General features: G+C 56.4%; 1 protein-coding gene across 3 annotated transcripts in view; it reads left to right on the forward strand.

The window, feature by feature from the left end:
* Nucleotides 1-203: 203 nt before the first annotated feature.
* Nucleotides 204-26,112, forward strand: part of ITGA3 (integrin subunit alpha 3) — a 54,965-nt gene continuing 29,056 nt past the window's right edge. Inside the window, exons 1-2 of one of the 3 annotated variants that reach the window (XM_065577565.1) lie at nt 204-430; nt 589-732. In XM_065577565.1, coding sequence (XP_065433637.1) covers nt 680-732 — 53 coding nt within the window. In that variant the 5' untranslated portion in view covers nt 204-430; nt 589-679. Of the gene's footprint in view, nt 431-588; nt 733-11,120; nt 11,522-26,112 lie in introns of those variants that run through there. The other 2 variants (XM_065577566.1, XM_005301935.5) reach the window with 2 other exon arrangements.

Raw genomic sequence — 26,112 nt, forward strand, 5'->3', positions numbered from 1 at the left:
CCCCCCTCCCCCCAGCTCTGACTCACTTTGGGATCGGTCCCAGCCCTGGCAGCAGGTGAAAACAGAACCAGCCTCTGGGTGATTCAATAGCCCAGGGTCGTTGTTGGCCTTGTTGACACAGCCTTGGCCTAGCTAATCAGTAGCCAGGGCTTTGGTTCCTTCCTTGGAGGGGTAGGAGAGATGAGCCAGGCATCCCACAGCCCATTTCCACTCCATCCTGGGGCACCCCGGGGGAGCAGTCCCCCTCCCTGGGCAGCACCATCTCAGGGATCCCCTCCGTCCCCCCCTCTGCAATCTCAAGGGCCTCCAGCTGATGGTTATTGGTATGGTCGGTGGGGTTGGGGCTTCGAAAGTGAAGACAAGCGCTGGAGAGGAGGGACACCCGTGGAGGGATGCACAGACGTGGCGGGCTGGCAGATCTCCGCAGCAGGCAAGGATGCTTTTGTCAAAACCGGGGGGGAAAGGTGTGGCAGTAATCTGTCCCCGCTGCGCAGTTTGGGGGACCCCTGTGTCTCCCCATTTCAGAAGGGGGGACCCCCCCAACCGCTCCCTTCTACCTCTTGCCTTCTCTCCCTCTGCCTCCTCCAGGTAACATCCCTCCTCCTTCCCCCACTCCCGTGTGACATGTCCCAGCCCTGTTTTTCCAGGCGGTCGTGTGCCCAGCCGTCCCCATCCCCAGATGAATCAGGACAGGCACAACTCAGCTTGCTTTCTCCTGGCGTTACGGTGGAGGTAGGGTGACCAGACAGCAAATCTGAAAAATCAGGACGGGGTGTGTGTGTGTGTGTGTGTGTGTGAGGACGGGGTGTGTGTGTGTGTGTGTGTGGCTGGGGTCCTGTGAAAATAATTTTATGAGATCATTTAATTAAAGACTAGTATAATACATACACACCGGGGGCTGCCTTCTAGCACAGGGGCGTGAGCATGGAGGCGACAGACAACTCGAGCTCTGCAGGCTCCGTTGCTGGCCTAACAAGCCCGACCAGTTCAGCAGCACGAAGCAGGTGAGAGGCTTTCATTGTCCTCTGGTGCCCGGCTCCCAGCCGGGGACTCCGCGCTCTTTGAGTAGCCGAGTGATCCGGAGGCTGGAGATGAAAGATTCCGTCACTGGGGTGGGGATAAACAGGAGCTGTTTTGAAATCAACCCCCCGCCCCCCAATTCTGTTCCTCTCAGGCTCTTTTAATCCGCTCTGGCCGCACAAAGCGGCGTTAAAGGGGATGGAGAAGGCCCGCTGGGCCCGGGGACCCCCAGCTGGAGGGAGGGCTCTGCGCAGGCCCAGCTGGAAGCCAGGGGTGTGTCTGGGGTGCACTGACATGCCTTGTGAGCGCAAAGTTGGCTGGAAGCCGCCTTCGCCGCCCGCTCCAGCAGAGCGCAGCTGAGAATCTGGCCCAGAATTTCAGCAAGCTCTCGCTTCGCTTCCTCCAAATGTGCACGAACCGTCCCAGCCACCGCTGGATCCAGCCCTGGGAATTTCCCAGTGGGGGGGTCTGTCTTTCCTTTCCTCTCTTTGCTCTTACAGGAGGGATCAAAATCTGCCTCATGGCGGAATCTTGGTGCAACCTTAACTCTGCCGGGAATTATACACCGGCGGAGCTGGGGCTAGAACCATTGTCCTTCTGCTCTGCAGCCCCAGGCCTGGTCCACTGAGCTAAAGGAGAGCCTCCGGACGTGGCCGTGGACACGACGTTCACAAGAGTGCATTTGGGCATTCCCGAATGCGGGTCTGGCAGGTAGCTAGTTAATGCTACAGCAACATTGTGATGCTGGTTTCAATGCCTTGTCCCCTCAGTGGTTCCCGCAGCCCCTCCCCGTCGTCCTCGCATCCTGCACCCTCACGGGAAACGAGCTCATCTTTTCCATCGCCAGCCTGTCCCAGGCCCTCCTGTCATTCTCAGTAACGTTCAGGAACGCTCGATAAACCCAGCCCGGAGAGGCAGCTACTGTAAATATCCTTTGCAGATGAGCCACCAGGAGCTGGGAGCGATGCCAGGACGGGGCGCTGGGCAATGAGTCCCAATAGGCTGGGAAGATCGGCCAATTCCCAGCTCCCGTGCCGTGGAAGGGTTCATCTCACCAGATATAAAGCTGCCCTTCAATGCTTTGTCCCAGGGCGATGCATCTCTCTGCCCCGCAGCTGGGGCTTCTCCAGAGCTTTGGGGCAGGTGCGATTCTGCTTCCAGGCTGCCTGGGAGTGGTGGGGTGGCTGGGGTCTCCACTAGTGCCAAGTGGGCCTTGCTGAATAGCAGGACATTCGTGGTCCATGGAGAAAGGAGGAGGAGGGGAACAACCTGATTTCTTTAGCATTCAAGGCCAAGAAGACAGTGATGGTCCTAAAGGGCATTTCTGGGGCTGCTGGAGTTGGACACTTGGGGTGCTAGCTCAGGGGCGGGCAAATTTTTGGCCCGAGAGCCACATCTGAGTATGGAAATTGTATGGCGGGCCATGAATGCTCATGAAATTGGGGTTTGGGGTGCGGGAGGGAGTGATTGCTCCGGCTGGGGGTGCGGGCTCTGGGGTGGGGCCAGAAATGAGGAGTTCAGGGTGTGAGAGGGGGCTCTGGGCTGGGACAGGGGGTTGGGATGCAGGAGGAGGGGGAGGGCTCCGGCTGGGGGTGTGGGTTCTGGGGTGGGGCTGGGGACGAAGGGTTTGGGGTGCATGAGGGTGCTCCTGGCTGGGACAGAGGGGTTCGGAGGACAGGAGGGGGATCAGCCCCTGGGGCGTGGGAAGAGGTCAGGGGTGCAGGCTCCAGGTGGCACTTACCTCAAGCGGCTCCCGGAAGCAGCGACACGTCCCCCCTCCAGCTCCTATGCGGAGGCACAGCCAGGCGGCTCTGCGGCTGCCCCGTCCACTGGTGCTGCCCCCACAGCTCCCAGAAGCAGCAGCACGTCCCCCCTCTGGCTCCTACGCAGAGGCACAGCGCCATCCAGGCGGCTCTGCACACTGCCCTGTCTGCAGGTGCTGCCCCTGCAGCTCCCATTGGCCACAGTTCCCAGCCAATGGGAGCTGCGGAGATGGCGCTTGGGGCAGGGGCAGCGTGCGGAGCCCCTTGGCTGCCCCTATGCATAGGAGCCAGAGGGGGGACATGCTGCTGCTTCCAGGAGCCGCACGGAGCCACGGCATGCACGGAGCGGGGCACGCCCCTGACCCCACTCCCGGCTGGAGCTCGAGGGCCGGATTAAACGTCTGACAGGCCGGACGCAGCCCCCGGGCCATAGTTTGCCCCCCCCACCCCTGTACTAGCACCTGCTTCACCGATGGAGTTACATAACCCTTGTTCTTTTAATTTCTTTGTCCTACCAGTCCCTGGGCACATTTCTTCCACCAGCCTCTCCCTGGGCAATCTCCTCCTGCAGTTGATTAAAACAAAGACTCCCCCGTGACGCTTTCTCAGGGTAGCCAGGACTGTGAGTCACCTTGTTATGCCCTGTCTTCAGCGTGAGGGAGTCCTACTTGTGCTCAGCCAGGTGACGGCTCCCTGACACCTGTTGCCTGGCAGCCTCCCCAGCACTCTCCACGGGGCTATGCCAGCCCTGCCTTTGCCTTGTCACGTAACAATAGGTGCACCCCAGTCCACGACTTCCTCTGATAGCCAGCCCCTGTCACTGGCTACTCACAGGCATGCCAGGCTTCCTGTCTCCAACGGGACGGTAAACACGGCAGCTGGGAAGATTCAGCTCTGGTCCAGCACGTTGTGCAATATCGCAGCACTTAGATAGGTTGATAGTGAACACAAGGATAAGTTTAGTACCAAAGATTCAAGCAAAGATTTTGTTTTCATGCATGTAAACGCACTGCCTATTTACGTCCTAGGTAGAGGGGGGGGGGGTCTTCTTTGTCTTCTACCCCCTCTGTTTTGTTGTCTCAGCTCAAAAATGGGACAGCTGCCCCCCCCCCCGATCCCCACATGGCTTGTTTCTCTGTGTGCTGCTCCCCTATTGACTTCTCCCCTCCTTGTGCCCAGGTGACCTCATGTGTAAATGGACACCCATTGTGTTAACTTACAGTGCTTAATTTATAAATGTCTCCTGTCTGAAAGAAAACCATCTTGTCCATGGCCTGGTTACAGGCGTTCCGGTGTGTTGTAACTATATATACACAACTTCTTACGTAGTATCTGTACCTATACTTCACAATGATATTAATGACCGGGGTGATCTCCGCTTTCATTTAAGACCTGAGATGACATTCTTGGCTGAAGCAGAATGTACATGCCAGAATCAGGACATTTTTGTGACGCCCCCACACCTGCCAGCTGGCATTAAGGGAGTCTTGGGTCGCACCCCCAAAGAACCGTCACTGTTGCTCCTCCACCACAAAGCAGATCCCATCACGTTTCCCCATCCCAGTGTGTCCCGGCTGATGTTGGCTGGGGACGGTTTAGCCCTGTTTGGACTCGCTGCCTTTCCCCAACTTGCTGTCATGAGGAAAGGTCACCCCTCCAGCCCAAGATGTGAGGCTCACCGGAGCCAGAAATCCCAGGGATTGGTTTTGGGGCACTAGACCCAACCCTCTGATAGGGGTGGCAGATGGGGAGAGGCAGGGCTGGACAGATCATGCATGGCATGGCATGGCATGATGCATGGCATGGCATGGCATGGCATGATGCATGACCCTGCATGGCAAATCCTTCAGGGTGTGGGCTGCGTTCACCTGAGGGAAACCAGGACTGTCATCTCCCTCCCATGCCACTCAGGTCCCCATTGACTGCAGGACCAGGACCCCGTGCACCTGCTTCCATGGAGGTCCCCTTGTTCCCTGGCCCTTGATGCAGCCCCCCCCAATCTCAGCACCCCACCACAGCTGCACCCCTTTCCAGCCCCGGCCGTGGTGCACGGTGCTCATGCATTTCAGGAAGGGCGTCTCTTTCCTGGGGCATGAGGTCATCCAGGAGTTTGCTATGTGTGTGTGTGTGTGGGGGGGGGTGCCGGTGGGGGAGGGGGGAGGCACTGCCAGGCAATTACAGGCCTGTCCTTTCTAAAGGGGGTGCATGATTGGAGTGGTGCTGGATACATCAGTGGGAGAAGTGAGTCACTTTGTTACAAGCCCGGGAATGCTGGGGATTGTCACTTTCCTTCTCTAGGCAGCCGGAGAGGAAATGGATTCATTGCACGGGATGAGAAGCAGGGTGGGGCACCGAGGTAGCTGGCAGGATATTAAAGGGGCAGCGTGCCTATTTGTATTGGCACGTCGCAGCATACCTGCCATAGCGGGCAAGCCAGCTTGGATTGGATATTAAGCCTCCTGCTAGAGCCCTGGAAGCATCCCAAGGCCAAAAGCTTTATGAGGTATCTTTACCTGCCTGTGATTTTTTGTTGTGTGGGGCTCGGGCGGGGTGGGGGGGGCACTGCCTTGCTAACACGCTCTGAGGCCACTCCCACAGTGCCTGAGCTTGGGACGGCAGAGAGCTGCTGCGTGCTGGCCGGAGCAGATTCTGCGTTGCCCAGCTCCAGTTCAGAGTGAGTTCCCGGCCAGGTGCTCTTGGCACAGGTGAGCAAGGCACAGGGCGCTGGGGAATCATGCCAGGGACCTGCTGCCCAGCAGGGCCGAGTCCTAAGTCCAACTGAGTTGCAGGAGCTTGGAATCAGGCCTCACTTCCTTGGAGCTCGAGCGCCTTCCCCTTCACACATTTCCTTCCTTCTTTGCTCCCTAATTCAAGCAAGGGCAGTGCTGTAAATCCACAAAGGTGGGGCCAGCAGCCAGCCCTCCACACCCAGTGGCATGAACAAATATTTGGAAAAGCAGGGAAGAGATAATAAAGACATAGCCTTAAAGGGCCCTCGCAGCTGGGGCTGGAAATGCAAAGTCTCCATCCCTCCCTTAATGAGGAGTTGGGCCAGGTGTATGAAAACCATGAGGTGGCTCTAAGAGAAGGAGGGATGAAAGAAAGGGGCTTGGAGCCTGCAGCTCCTGAGTTCTGTACTACCTCTGTCACCAGTCGTTTCAGGCACGTTATTTAACTTCCGTGCCTCAGTTTCCCCTCCTGCAACACAGGACATTGTGAAGCGTGACTGCTAGGTGCAAAAATGCTTTAAAATCCTGGGATGAAATGGGCTAGAGAGGTTAGCCAAAGCCCTGGACATCTAGGACTTGACACATGTCACTGCACGACATTCTGAGCCCATTCAGAGCTATAGTGGAAGTAGAACTCAGCTCCAAAAGCATGAGCCCCTAATCGCTGGCGCTAAAGGAGAATCTCCACCAACGTCTATCAGTATAGGGCATATGACACACAGTGGAGCAGTTCTGATTCCATCCAGTGGAGGGCAGTGGAAGCATATACACCATAGCCAGTGTTACTGTTATTAGAGATTGGCCTTGCTTGCAAAGTTCAGCTCCAAACTTGCCCAGTTTCTGTTTCAGGCCTAGCTTACTATTAAGGATACATCAGCTGTGCCCATGTGGCTCCCTTTTCCTAGCAAAATATTCTTAGGTATTATTTGTATTAACATAGTGCCTAGAGCCCCAGTGGTGGACCAGGCCCCTCATTGTGCTACATGCTGTACAAACCCAATCTCAGGTCCTTGCAGCAGTGATTTGAGGGAGGCTGAGACAGAAGTGGCCTGGGCAAAGGTCCAGGAAGGATTCTTGTGAGCACCAGCCCTTCCTGGGTCTCGTTCCATGCAGCTGCTGCTGTTGTGGTTATCTGATGCTTACAAGAGACAGGCCACAGGGCAAGGGCAGGAAGAAGAGGGGGTGACAAACTTAACATGACTTCCCCTTTTATCTCTGTCACTGAAACAATACACATCAGCTTGTACAATCAAACTGCACGCTTCGGTGGAGCCGGGCACTCTGCCTGGGTGCTAGTCTGGAGCACTTGTACCTTAGCGCCGGATGTTCAAGGATGCTGCATGCTAGTGTAACTAGAGTCATGTCTGAATGCCAGCGACTCAAAAAAGCTGTGTTGTAGTGGAGGAGATGCAGTCACGTCTCAGAGATAAAGAGGGTGCTGTGGTGATGCCTCCCATCGCAGTGTGCAGTTACAGTCGCTAGGCAAACACCCACACACAATTTTTTCCCCGTGTGCCGCCTCTAACCTGGCAAAAGTACATGCCACCCTTTCCTCAAGACTTGATGTTAAACACACTCTTGCCCTAAAGCAGCACAGTGAACTGTTCAAAAGCCAGGGCATGCTGCCTGTTTACCCTTAACTCTGCCCCTGGTGTGTGGGCAAGTTTCTAAGTACATGCCGTACTGTTAGATTTCTGCTCCCCTGGTGCTTTGAATGAGGCAGGGGTGTGAATGAGGTAGAACAGCAGGGAGGAAGGCAGATGCCCGCAGTGTGATTGCTGTCTCGCTACCCACCATGTACGACAGAATCTCTTCTGTGGAAATTAAATTCCCTCCTGATGACTTTTCATAAATAGAGACAATTGTTTGCATATCATTCTTTTGGTCCACGCTGGGCCATTCATGCACCCGCGGTCAGGGCCGGCTCTGGCTTTTTTACCGCCCCAAGCAAAAAATGCCTGGCCGGCCGGAGCAGCAAGGGGGGGGCGGGGGAGGGGAGGAGGAAAACAAACCTGCCCTTGGCCGGAGCAGCACAGGGGGTGGGGGACAAACCAGCCAGCCGGAGCAGCAAAGGTGTGGGGGGGAAACAAACCTGCCCCCGGCCGGAGCAGCGAAGCGGGAGGGAACAAACTGGCAGGCCTGCTGGAGTGGCGAAGGAAAGAAAAAACAAAAACAAAAAAACCCCCCCAAAAATACCTGCGGGGCGGTGGGAGTGTGGGTGCAGGGGGACTCCCGGCCCTGCAGACCCCGGGCAGTGGAGTGCGCACCCTGGGTAGCGGGGGGGGGAGGGAGAGAAGGGGGGCGGCCAGGGCTTCCTTAAGCGGGGCGCTTGCCATGCGACCCCTCCCGCTGCGCCGCCTGCCAGGAGGGCTCTGCGCCGCTCCGGTTGGCAGGCAGGGAAGGACGCGGGCTGCCCTGCCGGGCTTGATGCAGGGCGCTCCCCTCCTCTGCCCCCTACAGGGCGGCGGGAGCAGCAAACCAAAAAGAAAAAACCTGCAGGGGCGGCCAAAGATGTGAAGCGCAAAAAAAAAAAAAATTAGATGGAATGCCGCCCTTTGGAATCTGCCGCCCCAAGCACGAGCTTGCTCGGCTGGTGCCTGGAGCCGGCGCTGCCCGCGGTGACCATTTGGGAATCCGTGCAACCTAAGAGGTCGGGGTGAGACGCTGAACTCTCTGTCTGTGTCTTTCCCAAGCTGCAAACTTCGGTTGCCTTCTCTATTGTCCATGTGCCTCCGTGTTGGACTGGAATTCCGAAAGTGGGTGGCAAGGGGCTAACAAGGAAGGGTCGTATTTAAGTGCTCGACCATTGGAATGTAATCGCTTTCGAAAAAGGACTGGTCCCTGCTCAGAGGAACTGGTTGGTCACCTAACAACAACATCAGCTGGTAAAACGGTGGTCACCTGTTGAGGCTGACAGAGGAATTGGAAGACTACAAAGGGCAGAAGCTGCTGCGTCTCTCTTTTGGCCTTATTTCACCAGCACAAACTGAGCGGCTGCAGGAGCTGGAGCGGGGCAGGGAGGCAGCCCTACCTACCTACCGGAACACAGCTGGTCCCCCAAGGAACGGGTGCGGTCGAGTGAAAGGCAATGCGTGTAGGGTTTATTATTTTTATTTGGCTCTGTGGACTTCTTGTGTGACGAAATGAAGAGCACCCATGTTAGAATTCTGTGTGCCCTGTCCCGGTGTGTTACATGCTGTGCCTACCACATGCCGTGCGAGAAAGTTAAACTGTAACCCAGAACGCTCATGCCTTTGGGTGGTGGTCAAAGAGGGTGGGTTTAAACTACTGGGCTATCTTGGGGTTCAGTGCCGGTCCTGGGGGCCTAGGCAGATGGGCTGAGGAGAAGCTCCGTTTCCACCTACCCTTTGCTTCATTCACTACACACCTTCCCACCGGGCTGGGGTCCTGTGGAAATAATGTTATGAGATCATTTAATTAAAGACTGTAGTATAATACATACACACCAGGGGGTGCAGTTAAGGTTATGTGAGCAACTTTAGCGTTGGTGTTTCCTGGCTTTTTTGAGCAATGAACTTTGCACACTTAATGGTTCCCAAAATCGATTGACAGAGGTGCCATGTTTGTATACAATTTTGCATTAATTTGCCTTACTTACTATTTATGAATGAGCTTTCAAGGCAGCACTGTAGATGTATAGGGTATACTACAAAACTAACTGCATGGCTTGGCAGACTGGTCAAGGAACTCAGGGCCTGATTTTCAAAGATCTTAGACGCCCAGGGAGATTTTCAAAAATGCCGACGCTGTAGAATAGGTTGGGAATTGTTCGATGAGATGTTTTTCATCCCAAAACACGGATTCATTAGAGACTCGTTGCGGCAAAGTGTTGGTTTTGACACATTTTGCAACTAAAGAAAAAGTGAAAGAAAAAACCCCATCAAAACTGCCTGTGGCTACATTTTCTGGTTTGAAATGTTTTTCTTACTTAGAAATTGAAGCTAATTTTAGTACAATTTTTAAAAAGGGGTCAAGATCAAAATGAAATGTTTTGAAATTATCTGAATGAAATATTAGAATCATAGAAAATCAGGGTTGGAAGGGACCTCAGGAGGTCATCTAGTCCAACCCCCTGCTCAAAGCAGGACCAATACCAACTAAATCATCCCAGCCAGGGCTTTGTCAAGCCTGACCTTAAAAACCTCTAAGGATGGTGATTCCACCACCTCCCTAGGTAACCCATTCCAGTGCTTCATCACCACCATTGATTGACACAAACCAATTCCCTCCCCTCCCCCTCCCCAAGATTTTTGGTTTGCAAATGTTTTTGAGATTTTTGACTTTGCATCTTGAGTTGGGATAGGAAACTTTTTTCTGAAATCTTAAACTTTTCCCAGGACTGGAAAACTGCTTCCCACCCAGCTCAGCAGGGTAGGAGATGAACTTGGGGGACTTTCCCTGATAGGTTGCCAGTTTGAATTCAGCCCCAGGTCAGTACGGATGGAATATTATTAACATAAGAATGGCCATACTGGGTCAGACCAAAGGTCCATCTGGCCCAGTGGCCTGTCTTCCAACAGTGGCCAGTGTCAGGTGCCCCAGAGGGAATGAACAGAACAGATCATCATCAAGTGATCCATCCCCTGTCGCTCATGCCCAGCTTCTAGCAAATAGAGGCTAGGGACACCTTCCCTGCCCATCCTGGCTAATAGCCATTGATGGACCTATCCTCCATGAACTTATGTAGTTCTTTTTTAAAACTTTTTTTGCCATCTGAGGGCTGTTCCATGGTGAAGGGGAGAGGGACTTGGTGGGTTTCAGTTTAACCCTCAGCACAGCAGCGTCCTTCTCACGAAGACCAGTACGTCTGGCTCTGATTAGCCCACCTGCACCAGGCCAAGGACTGAATAGCACCAAACCTCCCTTCCTGCCCCAGGGGCTATCCTGTTAAGCCAGGCTTGGGTGCATGTTGTTGGAAATTGTGTGTGGATCGCTTGTTCTCTGCGCTCTATTTATTCTGAGCCGTCGGTGTCTCCAGGGCTGTGAACCTGACCCCACGGTCGCCAGGGCAAGATAAAACTTCCCGCGTTAAAAATAATTCTGCATCATCCGGCTCTCGCCAGTTGCCACAACGCCCAGCCACAGCAGAGTGGAACTAACCGCACGGGCGACTTCCTTTTCCTTGGCGAGGCGCGTTGGCTGGTGCCCGAGGGCCTGATCCGGCCAGCCTTGACTCCGGCTGAGAGTTGGCACTGGCGTAGGGCGACCAGACAGCGAATGTGAAAAATCGGGACAAGGGGTGGGGGGTAATAGGCGCCTATATAAGAAAAAGACCCCCAAAATCGGGACTGTCCCTATAAAATTGGCACATCTGGTCACCCTACACTGGCGCCTGAGGGCTTTGCTCCCTGGGCAAGGTGCCCCTCCAGGTGGTGGGATGGAGTTGAAGGCGCTTGCAAGGACCCACCCAGGGCTGAAAGTTTGTGTCGCACTTCTTTAAACGCGGCCAACGCGTGTATCCGCCTGCAAAATTCCCTGTGCAGGGGGGGGGGGGGGACACCAGCCCTCCCCTCCCAGCTAGGCACCAGCGCCCCTCCCCCTCCGGCCCCAATGACACGGCCTCTTTAAGGGTTTAACTCTTTGCCTGCCGCGCTAGGGGCTGTTCCCCGGAAGAAAAGGGCCGCGCAAGGTGGGGAGGAGGCAGCTCGCTCCTCCCCCGCCCGTGCAGGCTGGAGCCCGGGGACTCGCTCAGCCCCCAGCGCGCGGGGCTTTGCTGGGGAGACCGGAGGCTGCACCGGACCTTGCCCCTGGGACTGGCCGGGGAGGCAGGGACCAGCCCATCATGGCTCCTGGCCGCAGCAACAGGGCTGGCCCTGGGGCCCGGCTCCTCCGGCTGTGCCTGGTCTGGGGGGCTCTCTGCAGCCCGGGCGGCGCCGGATTCAACCTGGACACCAAATTCTTGGTCCTGAAGCGGGGCGGGACCGACGGCAGCTTCTTCGGCTTCTCGGTGGCGCTGCACCACCAGACGCAGGGGCAGGACCGATACCTGTGAGTACCTAGCCGGGGAAGGGGCCCGATCCTAGCTCCTGGGGACCCCCCCGGCCAGGGATCATTGCGGGGGGATTGAGGTGTAGTGGGTGCAGCCCAGCTCTGGTTTTGCTGGGGGGGACTGTGAACTTGCAGCCTCTGCTGAAAGGGGATCCGATGCGGTTTTTTTTTTTGGAGGGGGGGGGGGAGTGAGGGGATGCCAACGTTGTAACTGGAGCAATAATGCACGACTTTATTATGATTTATTTTGCAATTGACACCCCCACCCCTCCTCCAGCCTGCGGTGGAATGGGGCTGCCTTAGCCCCCCCCTCCCTGGTTGCAGGCTCGGGCCCTAACTTGACTCACGCCTCGCTGAAATCCCTGGGTTGTCCTGAGTAAAGGGGACGCCCCTGGGTACGGTTTGCAGGATCAGCGAGGGGGGGGGGGGCTGCAGGGGATCTCTGGAGACCAGCTGCCGATGCGGACTGTGTTCTTGTGGGATACAGTCAGTTCACCCCCCAGAAAGCTTTTCCAGGGCTCAGGCAATGAACAGGAACTGAGGTTCAACCTGCACCCAGAAGGGGTGAATCCAAGCTCTCTGGCTAATCTTGGCACCTTACCCTTCTACCCCCGGCTGCCATGGGAGCAGCCCTGGGCCTCTAGCGAGTTCATCCTGATCTCTCGGAAGAGGGAGGGTGGATAGAGCTTTTGAATGGTTTCCTCTGTGGTCCTTGCGCTGGAGTGCAACTGCAGAGCCACGAACCCTGAAAGATCCCCCTCAGCGCCTCTGGAGATGTTTGAATGGGCGAGAGGCTGGTGGCGAGGGGAGGAAACTTCCCAGGGACCTGTTGAGCATTCCTGCGATTCTTTACTAAACCCTTGCAAAAAAGCTTTCAGTCAGTGGATTTTCTCTTGATTAACTAGCTTCCCCCTCACCCTGCACCCCCCGGCTCTCCCAGAGAGCTCTATTTCATGCTCTCAAAGGCCTGATTCCCTTATCCACCCCTGTGTAAATCAGGACTGTCTCCTTTCAAATCTGAGAGTCGAGGGAGAATCCAACTGTGGTATTTTTGTCCAGTCGTGGCAGCTTGATTGCCCTGCACCCATGGGTGCTGGCTTGAAGTGGTTTCCGTTATATACAGGCTTTGCAGTTTGGTTCCACGGCTCTCAGCCCCCCCCCACTGTACAAACTGTTCCAGCGCCCCGGCCTGCACCTGAGGGGTGGGTTTCACCTTCCTCTGCAGTGTGGGGGTGAGGGTCGCTTGGGGTCTATCTCGCTTCATCAATTCCCCGCTGTTGCGGGGGCCTCGCACGCTGGTGCCCCTCGGACCTTCCTAATCTCTGCCTGTGGCACATGATGGTCTAAGCTCTTGTGTGCTGCAGTACTTTGGTCTAACTTCAGTTGTTAGGTTTGGGGCGTGGGTGCCGGGTGGTGGGGGCCTGTGATAGACAGGAGGTCAGGCTAGATGACCCGGTCTGGTCTCCTCTGCCCTTGAACTCTCCCGGTGGCCTGATGCTGTCATCGACACCGGTGCAAAACGCTCCCCTGATTCCGTAGCGTCGCCGGCTCATTTTGCACCGGTGTAGATGCCCGCAGGAGATGCGGGGCAGCGAGGCGTCGGGTTCCCCTGGCTTTTGAAGTTGGGAGCCAGCTGAAGGGTCTCTTTCCCTTGCCCCAAGCGAGGATCGGGTGCCCTGCGGAGAGTTCTCACTGCAACAGCTGCAATGGGCTGTAGGCATCTGCTCTGCATTCCAAAGATTCATTGGAAATGCTCTTGATGAAGTGTGGGATTTTTTAATTTTTTTTTTAAAGGGGGAGTGAAATGGTTCTGTCTCTCTCCAGAACAGCTGCTAGGGAGGAGGAGCGGAGGCGCTGGGGGGCTCTGCGCTGGGAAACGGTGGCTCGCAAAGTGTGTTGGGGAAGCCTGGTGATCGCTGGGATCTACCCCGCTTGGGAAGGGTTGTTAGAGAGGAAGGAAGGCCCAGTGGTTAGGGCCCTCGCCTGTGACTTGGGGGAGGCGGATTCAATTCCCTGCTTCACCACAGACTTGCCTGGGTGGCATTGGGTGAGTCAGTGCGGTCTAGATCCTCTGTTGTGGATCTTGGCCTTCGCCTCTCCGTTCTCGGGACACTATCCCTGCCCTGCCTCACCAGGGTGCTGGGAGAAGAAGTCCATTAAGGACTGTGAGTGGGGCCCAGGTGAGTCCGGATAAACAGCTAAAAGCCCAGAGGGATCGAGACCGGAGCTAAAATCCAGACTCTCGTGAGGTTCTTCTCTGCCTCCGTCCCCCTAGACGTCCGTGGGCTGGCCTCGATTTCAACACCCCAAGCTTGAAAATCCTCAGCCACGCCCAAACCTTGGCGACTCGGGCCTTTCTGAGGATAAAGTGATGCTCCGAAGCCGGATTCGGAAGCAGCCCCCTGTGCGTGTGAGGATTTGGAAGGTGGACACCGGAGCCTTCTCCATGTTCTGCTCCTGGAAGGTCCCACGGGAGCGGGCCCTGAGGGCTCTTTACAAGGACAGAGTTGTTGTAACTGGGGCTCTCCGGAGAAAGGCGGCAAGGAAAAGTCCGAAGGGCAACAGCTGCTTTTGCAAGACTGACCCTGGCGCTGAGCTTTTGTGTCTCACCTGTGTTAGCTTTGGGATAACAAGCCTGAGCACGCTGAGGGCTAAAGGACCTGTTTGGGCTGCAGAAGGGGCCAGTGGTGTCTGTCTGCACCCCATCTGCTGCATTGCACAGTTGGCAAGGTGTTTGTGGGTTTATGTGAGTGCAGGCTGCTTTCCTGTGAAGCATCCGGTGTCGACCACGCGCTATTGGCCTAGACATGCTGGTTGTCTGACATGAACAACGTGACGAAGAGAATTGACCACCTGGGTCCTCTTCCCTGGTGCCTGGATACAGACAGACCCTGTGGGTCTCTCTGGCTCCCAGCCTGCATTGCCCAGTGGCACCACAGAGGGTCTCCTGAAATCCTGGCTTGGATTCAGCGGTCATGGAGAGGACAGCTGATTCTGCTGCTGTTGGTGCTCTGACAAAGATGGGAGAGGATGGCTCCGTGGGGAGGGCGTACTGGCTATCTGAACCATTAAGGAGCTGGATTTCCAAGTCAGCTCATCATAATTAATTAATTAAATTAATGGAGATATCCCATCTCCTAGAACTGGAAGGGACCTTGAAAGGTCATCCAGTCCAGCCCCCTGCCTTCACTAGCAGGACCAAGTACTGATTTTGCCCCAGATCCCCAAGTGGCCCCCTCAAAGATTGAACTCACAACCCTGGGTTTAGCAGGCCAGTGCTCAAACCACTGAGCTATCCCTCACCCCCCATCATGTGCATACCAGGAACATACAATCACCATGCCAGATCAGACCCTTGGTCCACCTAGTCCAGTAACCTGTCTCTGACCAGAGTTAGCACCTGCTGCTTCAGAGGATGAAACCGTATAATGGATAATTATGGAACAACCTGTCCATAGGGGAAGTTTCTTCCTGACCCCTGTCAATTTGCAGCCAGTTTATGCCTTGAAGCATGAGTATTATGGCTCTGATCCAGCAAAACACTTAAACACATGTATGCTTCTTAGATCAATTTATGTCAAGGAGACAGCTCGCGTTACTTAACGTTTCGCATGTGTTTTAAGTAGGTTGCTGGATTGGGGCCTATACTAAGATGTGCTTTCATCCACTTGCATTTTATCATTTACATTTCATCTGCTGTCCTCTTTTCCTTTCGTTGGGGAAGAGGGAAAGTAGAACTGACAGGCGTTATCTACACCAGTCATTATTTTCGACACTTCTGCCATGTCTGTTCTGTTCCCACATAAAATTGCTCTCGGGGAGAATTTTCCAAAGCACCTAAGTAACTTGAGAGCTAATTTTAAAAGTGACATTGGTGTTTAGCAGCCTGATTTTCACTGACAGTGTAAATGCAGCCGTAAGCTCACTTTTGGAAGGGACTTCATAGAATATCAGGGTTGGAAGGGACCTCAGGAGGTCATCTAGTCCAACCCCCTGCTCAAAGCCGGACTAATCCCCAGACAGATTTTTTGCCCCAGGACGGACCATTGCGATCATCGGCTGACCTCCTCTGTAGCGCAGGCCAGAGAACTTCCCAAAATAATTCCTACAGCAGATCTTTGAGAAAAACATCCAATCTGGCTTTAAAAACTATCCGTGATGGAGAATCTACCATGGCTGACCCTTGGTAAATTGGTCCAGTGGCTAATTGCTCTCACTTAAAAATTTATGCCTTTATTTCCAGTCTGACTTTGTCTAGCTTCAGCTTCCAGCCACTGGGTGTGTTGTACCTTTCTCTGCGGGAGTGCAGAGCCCATTATTAAATGTTTGTTCAGGCACTCTGGAAAATGTTACCCTTTCACCTTTTCAGTCTCTCCTTTGATCAGTTCAGCTGCCCATCGCTGGATCTCTTTGGTTTCTAAGTGGTCTTGTGGTTAAAGCGCTGGGCTGGCATCCAGGACTCCTTGGTTCTCTTTCTAACGGTGCCGCCGAGCTGCTGGGTGACCCTAGGTAACTCCCTTCGGCCCGTGTTTTCAGATGGGTTCACCAAGTCTGGTTGCTTCCACTTCTGGGCACCCGCTCTAGACATTTAAGGGCTGGATTTTCAGAGGTGCTGAGCTGAAGTCAATGGGAGCTCCAGGAGCTAAGCGGCTCTGGAGATCAGACCTTACGCATCCCAAGCTGGGTGCCCAGAGGTAAGAGGCAACTTCAGCAAATCAGGCCCTTGTTTTCCCCAGCTGTGAGATGGGAATAACAATGCTCATCCCCTGCGTAGTCCTTCGCTGTCCGGCGAGCACTGTGCCCTCTGAAGGGGGGTTACAGATGCTGCCAGGTGGTGGTGGTATTTTGAGGTGACCCGAACCAAACGCCCTCAGCGGAGGCTGAATCTCTGACTGATCCGACGACGTCCCAGGATGTGCTGTGTTCATTCCCGCCCCCTTCTGGCTAGAGCCTAGCGACTCGGGCAGACGCCTTCGTTGAGCCTTCTGTGATGAGGTCGGCTCCCAGTTCTGGAGAGGTTCCCGTTCATTCAGATCTCCCTCTCCTCCCCTCCAGTCTCTGCTGCTCCCTCTCCCATTGCTTTACGGGCATGGCGGAGGCGGGGGCTTTGCCAGGGCCGTTCTGAGTGTGTCAAGTTTTAAACAAGAGGCAGTTCAAATAGAGATTCAATGACAGGAGCATCAGAGCAAGCCCGGTGCCCCATACCAGATTGCAACCTTGCGATCTGCCTTGAGGAAGGGGTGCCAGGTAGCTGCCCGCAGCGGAGAGCGAATTGGGACTCCAAGGGTGTCTCTCGGCTGCCCCAAAGGGGGCGTTCGGAACGTGGGTTAGTGAACGCGGGTTCACGTTGCCGTGAAGACGCAGCAGCTTGGGTTCAACCCCAGCCTACCCTTGAGGCTTGAACTCGAGCCGCTAACCTGAGTTAAGAGCGGAGTTGCCCTGTTGTCTTCTCTGCTGTGTCAACGCAGCCTGAAAGTCTCCATCCCTCCCAAGGTCAGGATGGGCGGTAAATTCCTCTGCCCCACCAAAGGCCTGGCCAGCTACACTGGCCAATGAGTAGAAGTGGGTGGAACCTGGGCCCTTCCGACCCCTCCCCGATGGATAGTCTTCTTCCATGGTTGAGGTCCTGATCTGACCGCCGAGTTGGCATCCTTGGGGGCTTTGCACAGCCAATCTAGGCGTTTGGTACCTCCTGTCCCCCTTGTGTCATGTTCCCACCAGCAGGTGGGCTGCTGCCCAGGGAACTGCTGCGAGAGATTCCGCTTTCTCCACAGCTGGCCTGGAAATGCACATCTGGATCCCGCCTCGAGAGCAGAGTGAGGGCACCTCGTTTGCAGGTGCCCTCCCCGTCCCTGCCCCGAGCAGGGGGTGGCTCACTGACCCTGAGCACGCCTCAGGCCCTGCCCTGAAAGACTAGATTGGGCAGCAGCAAGGGTAGGTCCTTCCCTGTGCCCAATTGCATCAGGCATCGGGGGGGGTTGCTCCTGTGAGAGCTAGACCAGTAATGTGCTGGGGAGGGCCCGTCTCTCAGGGAATGCACATCTGGACAGCAGGACCTAGAGATGCTCTCTTGGCATTCCTGGTGCTCAAGGCAATGACAGCCTATGCAGGGGTGAGACTCCCTAACCGTGGCGGACTCCTGGCTGGTAGTTGGAGGGCTCATTGGCTCTGTTACCCCAAAGCCGTGAGAAATTAGGCCTATGGATTTGGGGGGGAATCCAGGAATTGTCCAATTGATCCATCCCAGCCTCTTCAACACCGGAGGCTACTAAGGAAGGTGCACCAAACCCTAGCATGCCTGGCCTGTGCAAAGCTAGACAGTGCATTGGGGTCGGGGTGGGGAATTCCTGCCTGACTCCATGCCCTGAAGCATGAGGATTGACATCCACTTTAATAGAGTGGAGTAGAGGAGACCTGGCTCTGCTTTCTCCATTTGTCCTCTGTGTGCCTTTGCTCTCCCCCCTCAGGCCTTGACCATGGGGTGTCTCAGAATGGGCGCCCAGAAGTGGAAGCATCCAGACGGTGAGATCTTCAGGGCCATCTCTCTCTCTCTCTGGCTCTGTATGGCACCTGGTACGCTGGGGCCTCGCTGTCTGCTGGATACTGTAGTGTAAATAATAAAAGTGAGCCCGGGGACGCAGTGTCTGGTCGTCGCAGAGATGTTCTTTTTTTGTATCTGGAGTAGCAGCAATTGTTTAATTTCTCCGGAACCGCCTCCCCCCTCCCCACTCCTCCAAAGAGAATTTTGCTAATTCAGGAAATGCTTTTACAAGCCTTTTGCAAATAGCCAGAATTCATGCGGCTGTCAGTCATGAACTGCCATTTCTCACTCTCCCTCTGCCCCCGCCCATCTCTTCTAGTACTTGATCCTGCTAGGGAAGGCAGGGGGCTGGACTCGATGACCTTTCAAGGTCCCTTCCAGTTCTAGGAGATGGGATATCTCCATTATTATAAATTATTCTGGGGCTGGAGCCCTTCCTAAAATCACTAGGTGCTTAAAAAGCTGCCCATCACCTGCCTTCCAGCCATCTCCTGGCTCGCTGGCAGGCCAGTAATGCGTCCTTTCCAGTAATTACAAAGCCTATAAACTGATTCACTCTCTTTATCGTTGCTCTGGGATAGTGAGGGGATTGTGAGCGTCAAGGAAGATGCTTTTCCTTTTAGAGGAGCGCGGATCCATTTGTTTCTTTAACGGGATCGATGGTAAAAAGCCCCAAGTAAAGCTCTGCAATATAGGGACGGGTCTGCCACAGCGTTCAGCGAGGAGGAAGAGAGTGCGTGTTGGGGATGAGGATTGGTCTGGACTTACTATCCGGACAGCGGGTAAGGGAGGAAAAAGAATTGAGGAACTAAAATGCCAACTCTGAGTAAAGCGGACTGCTCCGGGTGCTATGATGATGGGGATCAGAAGGGTGAGAGGTACAGAGTCCTAATGCAGGCGGATGGTGAAACCAAGGCCTGGTCTACACTAGGAAAATGAGGTGATCATAACTACAGCGCTCAGGGGTGTGAACAATCCACAGCCCTGAGCAGCGTAGTTAAGCCAACCTAAGTCCCTGTGTAGCCATCGCTAGGTTAGAACATAGGAATGGCCATACTGGGTCAGCCAGCTCGCCCAGTGTCCTGTCTTCCAACAGTGGCCAATGCCAGGTGCTTCAGAGGGAATGAACAGAACCGGGAATCACCAAGTGATCCGTCCCCTGTCGCCCGTTCCCAGCTACTGGCGAATAAAGGCCAGGGACGCTCAGAGAATGGGGTTGCATCCCTAATAGTCCTTGATGGACCCATCCTCCAGGAACTTCTCCATGTTGATGGAAGTGGGCCGCTGTGGCGTTTTAAGTGTAGACAAGCCCGGAGAAAGCGGCAGGAGGGCAGGCGCGGAGCGGAGAAAACGAACCAGGATGCGGGGTGAATCGCGCAAGATTCTGGCTGGGTTCTGCTAAGCAGCATTCATCCGAGTGGGGCTGGGGATCATGGGAGAGCGGCCGGGATGGATCAGGCAGGGGGATGTCTGTATCCCAGCTGACGTAGGGCCTGTCGCTCTCATTTTAGATCACCTCATTTTTCTCCCTCTCTCCCTCCTGTCCGTCACTCTCCTTCCCACTCACTTTGGCCTTCGGCGCAAACCGGCAAGTGAGGATTTCTCGAGTGACGGATGAGCTGGACCCAGGGCGGCGAGGTTGGGGGTCAGAGTCCAGAGTAGCTGGAGGCCTCTTGGAATCAGGACTGAAAATAGCCCAGATGGCTGCTAGGGCAGGGGCATCGGGGCCTATTGCATGGGGGTGGCAGGGATTCTTGGGCCCACTGTGCACTCAGCCCCATGGCTTCCTGCCGGTCTGCGTGCACGGAGCTGAGGCCGTGCGAGGTGCGTCCTTGCACCGGTCTGCCCAGGACACCAGGGCTTGCTTTGCTCTGGCTTGTGCGTGGAGGGTGACAGCTGCACAGTTCAGGGATTGTGTCACGGTCTCCCATTCCTTTTTCCCCCAAGCCTGGGCTCTTGCCGGGTGGGAAGATGCTGGGCTACCACCCCAGAGGTGGCTGCATCTTGGTGGTGGGATTGCCGTTCGTAAAGCGCGTTGGGTGAAAGGTGCTCTAGGGCTGTAAGATCTGCGCATTACCAGGGAGTGCTCGGTCCCTTGGGTGGAGGTGGCTTGCTCTACTGAGAGCCCAGGGCATGACAACCGTCTGGCCGAGGAGAGCCGTGCCTCGTGTCCAGCCCATTGTCCCGCTGTGGGAGCGGGGCTGGCACAGCCGGCACGATCCACGCCCCTTTGGCTTCTCTGTTGCTCACGTGCTCCTGGCGTGTCTGGCGCTCCCCACGCTGTCAGGTATTTGGGATTTTTTTTATAGCCAGGAGCTATGGGGAATGTCAGCGATTGAAGCGTGTGCCGGCCTGCCAGGCATGCAGGGACAGCACCCAGCCCCTGCCTTGAGCGAGAGATGGGAGAGGATTCCATGGGCTGGGGCCTGCATCCCCTCCCCACCTGGCTTCCCTCCCCCAGCCAGGGCCTGTGGGGGAGTGAACGCGGGTCCCTGCCGTACCAGCCAACACTGGATCCAGGGCAGGGAGCGGCAGGGGGGCTGGAGTGGGGGGCAACTTCTTGCATTCCTGCCTGCTCCCTTCCCCGCACTTCCAGCATGCGGAAGCCCTGCCTGCTTCAGGGTGTGGGCAACCCCCCTTCTTCCCCCTCCACAGATCAGCAAATCCTTCGGCAGCCTCCTCCAATGGGTGCCTTCCTCCTGGAGGATTAGCCCCCGCCTGAGGGATCTGTATTTACCCCACAAAACCACCAGCTCTGTCTGCCCTGCACCCCTCGGGATTCCCAGCCGTGTCACTCCCCCTGGGAAAGCAGCTCACACAGGAATCTTGCCTGCTTTCGGTGGGCTGTTAATTCCTGGCGAGCAGGGATCCAGAGAGGGGGGTGTCCGTAACCAAAACACACTTTCCTTCCCCTCCCTGCCCCAAATATCGGAGGCTTTTGGAATGGTTGGATCTGGGGCCAAACTCTTCAATGAGTCCCGCACCTCACCGCCCTGCCAGAGCCAGGAATAGAACCCAGGCGTCCTGGCTCTGTTGCTACTGCTCTAGCCACTAGACCCCACTGCCCTCCCGCAGCCAGGAACAGAATCCAGCTCTCCTGGCTCATTGTCGTTCGCTTGGAACAAATCAAACAAAACCCCTAACTCTGAACGAGGTTGAAGGGGGCTCTCTCCTACATCAGGGCTTGTCATCTGCGTACGTTTCCCCACCGTCCGCTTCTTCCGCACCCCCACGCCGCAGCTGAGGCTTCCCCATTCCCGGAAGGAGACCAACAAACTTCTGGGGCCGGGGCAGGTGGGAGGACAAAGCTTTAACCACCCGGCCTAAGGTGGCGGCTGGATTTTCCCCGAACGTCCTCGCCAGCGACCCTGCCGGGGCCAGAGGGGAAGAGCATCTCCAGGCCTCCCTTGGCAGGGAGCAGGCTGAGGCTGGAAGGGGTAGTGGGGGCGTACTATCCGCCTCCACCCCGACGTGCTCTCTGCGGGTTGCTAATGTGGCTGAGTAAACTTCCCCATCCTCCCAGTGCTGGTGAGCATTGCAGAACCCAGCCTCTGCTGTCCAGGGCTCAGCCCCTTGTCCTGCGTCTGGGCTGCGGCGGCAGGTGGCCTAGCAGGAAGGGGAGCCGGCCTCAGACCGGCAAGGGGATATTTCTCTCGCCTGACGGCCGTGCGGCAGTGGCAAGGATCAGACGGTTCCTCCCACTGCTAGCATCCCGGTGGGCCGGGGGATGTGTTTATAATGGGGAGAGGAGTGAGTGATGGCCCTGAAGCGGGGAGGAATGCGCTCGCTCCACGCCGGGCGATTCACGTGGCTTTAATGCTAGATTCTCCCCACCCCCCGCCCAAGCCAGGACCACCCACTTCGGGGTACGAGGGGAAGTCAGTCTCTGCCTTTGCGCAGCCTGGAGATTCCCCTGCCACCCCTTCTGCGGGGGGGCGGGGTGGGGGAGAAGAATTTGTTCTCTGCGACCTTTTGCGGCTTATTTGGGAGCCTCCGTCCTGGGCTAGGCCCCTCCTGTGCTAGGTGCTGTACAAAAAGCCAGCCCCTGCCCCAAGGAGCCAACTCCAGAGGTGGCTGAAGCCAGATCGAGGAGCACAAGGGAACAATGAGTCAGTAGCAGTCAGCGGTCTCCGATCGCCCCACTGCCTAGGTTACCTCTGCCTTGCTCCACGGATGGACACCCCCCCCCCCCCGCTCCACCCTGGACCCCTGCTCCTGGGGTTGGGAGGCGAGCCGTGGGCATTCAGTTGTCTTCCTCTGGGGGAAGATGAAGAGGCTCTTCTGAGGTAGGGTGACCAGACAGCAAGTGTGAAAAATCGGGACAGGGTGTGTGTGTGTGTGTGTGTGTGTGTGTGATAGGCGCCTATATAAGACAAAGCCCCAGATATCAGGGCTGTCCCTATAAAATCGGGACATCTGGTCACCCTATTCTGAGATATTTCTAGGGCCTCCATCAAATTATCCAGCTTTCATAGAATATCAGGTTTGGAAGGGACCTCAGGAGGTATCTAGTCCAACCCCCTGCTCAAAGCAGGACCAATCCCCAACTAAATCAGGGGCGGGGCAGGGCAAAGCCAGCATCATCCCCCCCATTTCACAGATGGGAACTGAGGACAGACAGTCTGAGTAACTTGCCCAAGGTCAAACTGGGTGTCTGTGGCAGAGCAGGGAATTGACACCAGGCCTCCTGAGTCCCAGGCTAGTGCTCTAACCACTGGACCATCCTTCCCTCTTCAGTCGCTTTCTGTCGAGGGTTAGTTTAATCCCTATTTCTGCAGCCCACCTCATCCCCCCCCTCCCCCCCCCAACTCCACCCTTGCCACCTTCTCCTGGGGACGGGAAGCGATCCACGCGCATTCAGGCTCGATTGGCATTGGATCTAGTCCCAGAGCCCCCCTTCTCTGCCCCCCCCCCCCCCCCCCCCCGGGATCCTACACCACCTCCTCCTTGGTCTCTCAGCTGCCTGGGAGATGTGCACGGCCCCATTCCCTGCCTGGGAGATGTGCATGGCCCCGTTCCCTGTTTGGAGTCGTTCTTGTCCTTTGCCGTGTGCGGGTGGATGAGCCCTGGGAGGAAGGGATTTGCTTTATCTTGCCCTGCCAGATGTGTGCCTGCATGTTCCTGCGCGGATGGTGCCCATCCCTCTGACATCACGGCCGCCGCTCTCTAAGCCCCGCGGCTCCTTCTGCTGATGAACGCCCCGCCATCTGCTTGTGGCGATGATGTTAGTGTCCTCGATGCCCCGGCGTGGGGCTAGTGGTTAGGACCCTGCACCCTTGGGTTCTGCTTTTGGCTCTGGGACGGGCCGTTGTCTAGTGGTTAGAGCGGGGGACTCCAGGACCCTGGGGTCTAGTCCCAGCTCCGCCACTGACTGGTTGTGCAACCTTGGGTGAGTCCTTTCCCCTCTCTGTGCCTCCGTTTCCCTTTCTGTAAAATGGGGATAATAGTGGCTTACCTCCCACAGAGGAGGGGCCTGTGTGAAGCTGAATTCCTTAATGGCGGCAAAGGAGATCCTGGCCTGGAAGTAGCTGGAGATGGACAAACTGCCCTCTCGCCTCCCCTGCATGCTCAGCTGCCACCTCCCGTCTCGCCTCTTGCCCAGCAGCTGAGGGGTCGATCTCCAAGCAGATGTGCTGTTAACTAGTGACGGCCGGGGTGAAGCTGTGGCCCAGCTCCTCTCTCCGTGCCGAGGGCTTGGCTTGGCTCCAGGGCTTTATTTGAACAGCTCGCTCTTGGCTTAGCTGGCACCAGGCAGCCTTTTCAGCCCGGCTCCGCCAAGCAGCTGCCTTGGAGCTGGGTTTTCTTCTTGCTGCACGGGAGGGGCCCCCTGACTCCTGCAGGCTGATTCCCGCTCAACCCGCGTCTCCTGCTCTGGGGGGCAGCTGGCATGTGGGATGCTCCCCCCGGGGGAGGAAGGTTCTGCGTGGGCCCCTGGCCCAGGTACTTTGGCCCCGGCACCTCCTGGCTGGTTGGTCCTGCTTGCCCTGTGCCAGGCCACTTTCCAAGACTGCCACCTGCCTTCCCGGAAACCCCACCCCACCTCCTCCTCCCAGGAGGTGCATGGGGCCCACGGGCAAAGCCTCACGCAGGGGGGATTGATAGGTAGAAGAAGGGGTGGTGCACTTCTGGGCCCACCTGGCCTGGGCTGAGCCGCTGGGCAGGGGAGGAGAGCCTGATTTCTGTGATGGGTTTGGGTAGAAGCCTCTGGCAACTCCGCCTGCCGGGAGGTTCCCCAGATCCCTTGAGATGGGCCAAGCCCCTGCTGCTCGCTCGGCTGGGGCGCGTGACAGAATCTGACGGTGCGATCTCTGAGTGCTGGTTCCCCCCACTGCCAGCCAGCAGCCAGGGCTTCCTTCCTGGGCATGCCAGAAACCACTTACCGGCAGGGCCCCTCCCTGCGTCAAGGTCACGGAGCTGGGGCCCGGGCCCGGGCTGCTCTAGGCTCCAAGCGAGCTCCCTTTGGTTTCGGTCCTGGCCGCAGTGGGTAGGAACCCCGGGCATCGGCTCCCTCGGGGGAGCTCCTTCCAGGCCGCTCCCCTGTGCTCCATGCACCGAGGACGCTGGGTCTGGTGTTAGTGGGTCCACCACGGATGCTGCCCTGGGGCACAAACACAGACCACTCAGAGATGTCAAGGCCAGCAGGGCACATCATGATCATCTAATCTGACCCCTGCAGGCTGCAGACCCTCACCCACCCACTCCTGCAACAGGCTGAGTTACTGAACGCCTCAAATCATGCTTGAAAGACTTCCCGTTACAGAGAATCCACCATTTACTCTAGTTCAAACCAGCAGATGACCCGGGCTCTATGCTGCAGAAGGCGGCGAAACCTCCCCAGGGTCTCTGCCAATCTGACCTGGGGGGAAATTCCTTCCTTCCCGATCTGAAATCTGGCGATCGGTTAGACCCTGAGCATGTGGGCGAGCCCCACCAGCCAGACACCCGGGGAAGAATTTGCGGTAGTAACTCAGACTCCTCCCCGTCGAGTATCTCCAATGGCCAGTGATGGCACATTGGCTGCTAGCAGTCATGGATGGGCTGTGTACCGTTGTAGGCAACTTCAGCACACCGTCCCCGCCATAAACATATCAAGCTCGGTCTTGAAACAAGTTTAGGGTTTTGTTTGCCCCCCACTGCTCCCCTTGAAAGACTGTTCCAGAACTTCACTCCTGTGATGCTCAGAAACCTTGGTCTAATTTTAAGCCTAAACTTATTGATGGCCAGTTTGTATCCATTTGTTCTTGTGCCAGCCGTGGTCCTTAACTTAAATAACTCCTCTCTCTCCCTGGTGTTTATCCCTCTGATGTATTTATAGAGAGCGATCGGATCCCTCTCAGCCTGTGTGTTATGCCAAGCAAGCCAAGCTCCTTAAGTCTCCTCTCGTAAGGCCGGTTCTCCGCTCCTCCGATGGCCCTAGTAGCCGTTCTCTGCAACTGTTCACCTTTCGCGCCCGAGGGGTTTCTCGTTCCGTGGCGGGGAAATCTGTCCTCAACGCTTGTTTCACCAGCACCCCAACCCCCAGAGGCAAAATGTGGGGGCTCAGTTTCGTGCCCTATTCAGCCCTCTCCCCTGAACCTGACTCCCCGGGAGCCATTAATCCCGGCTGCAGTGGGGGGGGGTTCATGTGGACACTGGCCCAGCTCGGGTTGGACTGAGAACCCCCAAACTCCTCTCACCCAAGAGCCGTCCCACGGGAGCAGCCGGCAGTCGCTACCAATGCGGGCTCTGTGGGAAGTGGGGGCGGAGAGAGAGTCCAGGGGCCACTCCCCTGGTTTGAAGTCCCCTGCCGTTGCTAATGTTTCCATCTCCGGGTGCCCTCTCCCTGCTATGGTGTTCTGTCCTGGTGGCTTCCCGGCCCCAGCCAGTCGCTAGAAAGGTCTCTGATGACACACGCTGACTTGTCTTGCTCCCAAACCTAGGCGCCTCTGTGCTCTCAGCTGCTGTGTCTGTGCCAAGCTAGTAGGCAAGGCTCCCGGGCACGCAATGGCATCGGGCAGCAGCCTGAGAGAGAGCGGCAGGAACATGGCTGGCTGGCATGTGGACGTGCATC

The sequence above is a fragment of the Chrysemys picta genome, chromosome 24, assembly GCF_011386835.1.
Source record: "Chrysemys picta bellii isolate R12L10 chromosome 24, ASM1138683v2, whole genome shotgun sequence".
NCBI lineage: Eukaryota > Metazoa > Chordata > Testudines > Emydidae > Chrysemys > Chrysemys picta.